General features: G+C 33.8%; 1 protein-coding gene across 1 annotated transcript; it reads right to left on the bottom strand.

Annotated features, from left to right (window-relative positions):
* Positions 1–273: 273 nt before the first annotated feature.
* On the bottom strand, positions 274–4946 carry LOC140767051 (cinnamyl alcohol dehydrogenase 2-like). The gene is made up of 5 exons (XM_073106805.1): positions 4597–4946; positions 4341–4454; positions 3518–3745; positions 1208–1647; positions 274–862 (listed from the first exon to the last, which is right to left on the bottom strand). The coding sequence occupies exons 1-5, from the start codon at positions 4683–4685 to the stop codon at positions 660–662; spliced, it is 1074 nt and encodes a 357-aa protein (XP_072962906.1). The 5' UTR covers positions 4686–4946; the 3' UTR covers positions 274–659.
* Positions 4947–5673: the final 727 nt, after the last annotated feature.

Here is a 5673-nt window from a genome sequence, read left to right as displayed (position 1 = left end):
ACAAGTCATGATCTACAGATTAAATGATAGATAACATGTTTTAGTTGTACTTATATTTCAATATGACTAGGATTTGGTCATCCGAATAGGTATTAAAATTTTAATTTGACTAGAATTCGAGGCATAAATTCAGGTATTGAATTGAATGAAATTTGGCAGGGTAATGGAACATGTGAAGGAGAATTAAAAGTAATATGGCCTGATTCATCGTTTTGTACGTAAATAGAAGTCACAACAAATATTAATGCTTTAAATATTAATTAACTCACAATATACCATGGGAAAAAATGTTATATAAACAGAATAATCAAAGCATTTGCACGAAAAATCTCTTATGTTTTCAAAATAGCAAGATTAAATTCGTGTGCACACACACCTATATAAATTTTGCATCCAATCTTGCTATTCAACATAGGAGATTTTTATGCAAATGCCTCCAAACCAACCAAAAAGGAAAAACAAAACGTATAAAAGAGGATTAATCGCAATAAGCAGTACATCATCCTGTCAAAGACTCAGTATCCACATGTTCCTCAATCACAATCATCTTAGCCCAGATGATGATTCTGATCATATATTCATTACATGTGTATATACGCGGACATATATAAATTCTTGCAAGAAGTAGCACTCCACCACTAGAATTTTGATTTTTAATTTCAACCGTCAAGCTTGCTTCCGGCAACGTCGACTACAAAGCGATATCTGACATCGTTACGTTCAAGCCTCTCAAATGCCTCGTTCACCTGCTCCATCTTCACCACCTCAATCATGGAGGTCAGCCCCTTCTTCTCGCAGAAGTATAACATCTCTTGAGTCTCTTCCATGCTTCCTATGAACGTCCCAGTAATTGACTTCCTCCCTACATAAAATGATCAGAGGATTGTAATGAATAGTTCACATAGAGAACGAGTTTAGAAATGACGAAAGAAAATTTCTCAAATTTGACACTAAATGTGGTGAACTTTTACCACTAGTGCCTGCATGAAAAGGACCTAACCTAATTGGATCAGTTAATTTATTTAGTTGAGAGGTCACGGAAACATAATTTGTTAACTTGTCTACTTCAATCATAAATAAGAGAAGGATTCCTTATTTTCACCCACCACCCTAATAATATAGTATGTCATGTTGGAAGGTCTTAAACCATGTTGCATTTCACTAGCCAAAACTGAAAAGCAGAAAAGATCAATATTACCAAACTTACCTAACATCACCATAGGGCTAACAAACTGCAATGGCTGGTTGATGACTCCCATAAGTATCAACTTGCCATCCACCTTGAGCAATGAGAGGTAGGGCTCCAATGGATGGAACACCGGCACAGTGTCGATGATGTAGTCGAGACTGTCTACCGCCGTGGCCATCTGGGTTTCATCGGAACTCAATAGGTATTCATCGGCGCCGAGGTGGTCCATCGCCTCGGCCCGTTTCTTGTTCGACGAGCTAATGACTGTGACATGGTGGCCCATGGACTTTGCAATTTTGACACCCATATGGCCCACTCCACCGAGCCCCAATATTGCTCCTCGCAGGCCGGTTTCCATGAGTCCAAAGTGCTTAAGTGGGCTGTAGACAGTCACCCCTGCACACAGGAGTGGGGCTGCTTGCTCTGGGGCAAGGCCTGATGGTATCTTCACCACAAACCTTATAGTGCACAAAGTTTAAAGAAAGGATTATAGAAGTCATTAAAAAGTGGATCTGAAGATGATGTTAACTCTCACAAATGACAGTAACTATAGATGAGAATAAACAAGAAAGCTAGCTACATAACCAATTTCAAGATGTATATTGGCTTGATAATAGTATTATACTATTCTTTATCCTGAGAGAGATTGCGGAAACTCATGGCATCCAAATTAACCCTAAACCATTGCTAAGGAACTTGAATTCGAAAACTCTTAGCATACTGATGCAACAACTTTTTAGAAGAAAGAAAAGAGTACACGCAAAATAAAAAAAAAAATAAAAAAAAAAATAAAATAAAAAAAAAAAAAAAATAATAATAATAAAAATAAAAATAAAAATAATAATAATAATAATAATAATAATAATAATAATAATAATAATAATAATAATAATAATAATAATAATAATAATAATATAATAATGAGTAATATTCCAAACTGCATGTTAATCGTTTAGAAAAGGATTGGGCATCTTTTCATTTTTTTAATGTGCCTGTATATTAAAAAAAAAAAACATTTATCCCAAAGTCAAAAAATAAGAAAAGGAAAGACTCTATCTCCACTTTGATATTAGCATTTCATAATCAAGTTGCAATCAATGACAAAAACTTGTTTAACATGTATAGCTTTAATGAAGTATTGGAGCATGATATTATCCTGAAAATGTTCGTAATCTACAAGTAACTTTCGACTAAGACTATAATGTTTCATAGTACATAATAAGATACCAAGCATAGACTATGGAGCAGAAATTAAGTTGGATATTATAATTTCTACCATGTCAATTTTGCCAACCACTTGTGAGATAAGGCCCCAAGCTGACAAGGGTCTTATGTTTAGCTAGCCAAGAGTGTCAATTCTAAAGTTTGGATAAATTAATTTTTCTATCTATCAATTTGTCAAGAGAATCTAAGAGCCAAAAAAAAAGAAGATTTTAACTTTAAATTTCCAACATTCATGATTAAGAAAAAAAGAATAGCTTACATTTGCTACCACCCAATGGTTCGAAATGCTCATTGGTACCCAGCACCACTTATCCAATACTCTTTTGCTACCACCCAATTGGTGTGGTAATTAGATGGGTTTGGATAGGGATCGACTTATAAAGTAATCCCTGTCACTTCCTGGAGAGAATCCTCTGGATAATTATAATAATTTACCTTTTATATTATTGAAAATAATAAAACTATGCAGCTTTCTATAAAATAGGATTTAATATTTAAGGTAGCTGCAAATTGTATGCTTTATTTTTCAAGGATATTTCAGGTGAATTTAATCGGTAACTCTAGAAGCAATTTAAATTTATCCATTGCATTCACATCAGCTATAAGAATAATACTCAGGTTAATAAGTTTGAATTACAACCACTAAGTTTACATAGTGTGATGTTTATAGACCTGAATTTTATTTATAGAAATAAATCACATATAGAAATGCTAACTAGTTGTCTGAATAAACTATTTTATTTTCAAATAAAATACTAATAGACTTAACTAAATTTTTACTGTACTAATCTTTTATTATTTCGTATAAAGTATGACTAGGTACGAGAAATGACATCTTAACCTACATTTTTTTTAGTCCTTTCCCAAGTAAATATAGATCAAGACAGCCCTCAACATAGACAACCTGCTCTCCTACCACTTGTGTTTTGTGTTCATCATCAACTAACCCAAAAGATGAAGCCAAAAATAAAAAAAAGAAGAAGAAGATTATAAATAACTCAAAGACAAAAATATAATTAATCATAAAAACAAAACTCAAGGATATATATAACAAGAAAACTAAATCTGTGGATCAAAATGAGTTTTAAGAAAGAAAAAACTCACTTTTGGTCTACAACCATGGCAGATGCAAATCCTCCTTGTGTGGGGTTGCCATCAGTGTAGACGTCGTTATAAGACCAAATCTTCTTGTTGCAATACTGCTCGATGTTGGATTTGCACGAGGTGCACTCACGGCAGCACCCAACAATCACACCCGAACCCACAATCTCTCCAACTTGGACCTTGCTCACTTGGGACCCCACCTCCTCCACCTCACCGACCACCTCATGCCTTCTCGATCACATTTTGTTCCACAAAAGTTAGTCATCATAATTAGATACCCTCACAATGCTGGATGCTTGTGAAATTAATGCACAACAACGAACGATATAGATAAAGACTTAATTGTCACTGGAAACTTCTAAACTATCATAATTTTTGCTGAAGTTATTGTGAAAATTATTGAAAATAGTTTAATATCTATCTAATATTATATCTAATCCTATAGTACAATAAGATATTTCTTATTTTATGTGAGATAAAAATAAAAATGGGATATTTTACTCATTTACATGTGTTATGTAAAAATCCATATAAAAAGAAAATAAAGAAACCTACACTGCTTGCTTCTCTAAATATGGAAAAATCACTTTAGCTTCTCTATTTACTAAAACGAATTCTCTAAATATTCAGAATCAATTTAGCTTCGCTACTTCTTAAAAAGAAATTGCTTTTTCTCCCTTTGGTGGACAATTATGCTACTAAGGTTAGCATGCTAATTAAAAAAAAGAAGAGAATACCATAATTTAGTGTTAAGATTTAGGGAATATGGCAAGAGAAGCTTATGCTAATGCTCATGGAAGTGAAGAGTTAATTGTATGTTTACCCTGGGACCATAGGGTAGTTTGACATGCCGAGGTGGTTCTTGGTCTGGTGGATGTCAGTGTGGCAAACCCCACAGTACAAGACCTTTATAACTACATCCTCCGGACCTGTCTTCCTGTTCAATTCGACATATATTCAGATTCAGAGAGGCCAAGATGATTATATATATATATATATATATATATATATAGAGAGAGAGAGAGAGAGAGAGAGAGAGAGAGAGAGAGAGAGAGAGAGAGATTGTTCACTTTGAATACCTCAGGGTGTAAGTGTAGGGAGACAAGATTCCACTGGGATCCTTTGCTGCCCATCCTGTGACTGTTCTCTCTGAAGCCAAGCTGCCCATTTCTCTTGCAAGGAGGAGGAGGAGAACAGAAGATAATAGGAATAAGATATAGGAAAAAGGTGATGAGGTACTAGTATTCCTTGATGGGTATAAGTTATATATAGAGTGAGAGAAACAGAGAGAGGGGGAGAGGGGTAAAGGACGATCAGCGGATGGGTAGAGTAAAAAGCAAGAGACGTTACAAGTGATGGCGGAGAAAGTGAAGCTGGAGTTGGTGAGTGCGGTAGGTGAGAGAGGTGAGGGAGAGGGACGTCAAGGTGGCGTCACAAGTGTGATCAAGTTAAACTGATCAATTGAAGATCGTTTTGGCTCAGAAGAGAGATTTTATGATCATTTGGTGGGATGGTTGGGGTTTGGTCGCCTTTGGCTTTCTCTTTATTGGTAAGCAATGTTGGCTTTGATATACTCAAGTTATATAAAATAGGATTATTTGACTTCACTCCATTGGCTCAAATTTCTAAAACTCCTTATGTATTTTCAATTAAGTACTTAACCACCGTACGGTTTTAACTAAAGTCTGACAGTATCTTTTTCATTGTGTTTAGCTACGCTAAATGTTGAATTCAAAGACCCTTTAAAGAGAAGGTTATAAAGAGTCGAATAGAATTTTCAATACATCTAAAATAATATTAATTAAATTTTAAATAATAAAAATTTGCTAAATATAGCATCAGAAATTTTATTTAATTCTCTACAATTTTGTCTCCAATAAGAATTAAGTGCTTAACTTCAATGTCTAATATGATTAAATATCCTAACCATATAAGGATTAAATGCTTAACTTAAAAAATACACAGGGGAAATTTGATCCAAACTGAGGATAAATTGCAATTTCTTCAAATAAAATAGTGAAAATCTATAAAACAAATTATTTACTTTTATATCATTCACACGATAAAATATATATCTTCATTAAATTCCGACCCAGCTTTTTATTTTTAATGTCTAGGAACACTTAATAGATTAATTAAATTAACAAAATAACATT

This window comes from Typha angustifolia, chromosome 9 (assembly GCF_048772165.1).
Source record: "Typha angustifolia cultivar Huaian chromosome 9, ASM4877216v1, whole genome shotgun sequence".
Classification (NCBI taxonomy): Eukaryota; Viridiplantae; Streptophyta; class Magnoliopsida; order Poales; family Typhaceae; genus Typha; species Typha angustifolia.
Note: the sequence above shows the minus strand (reverse complement) of the source record. Positions and strands in the feature narration are given on the sequence as shown.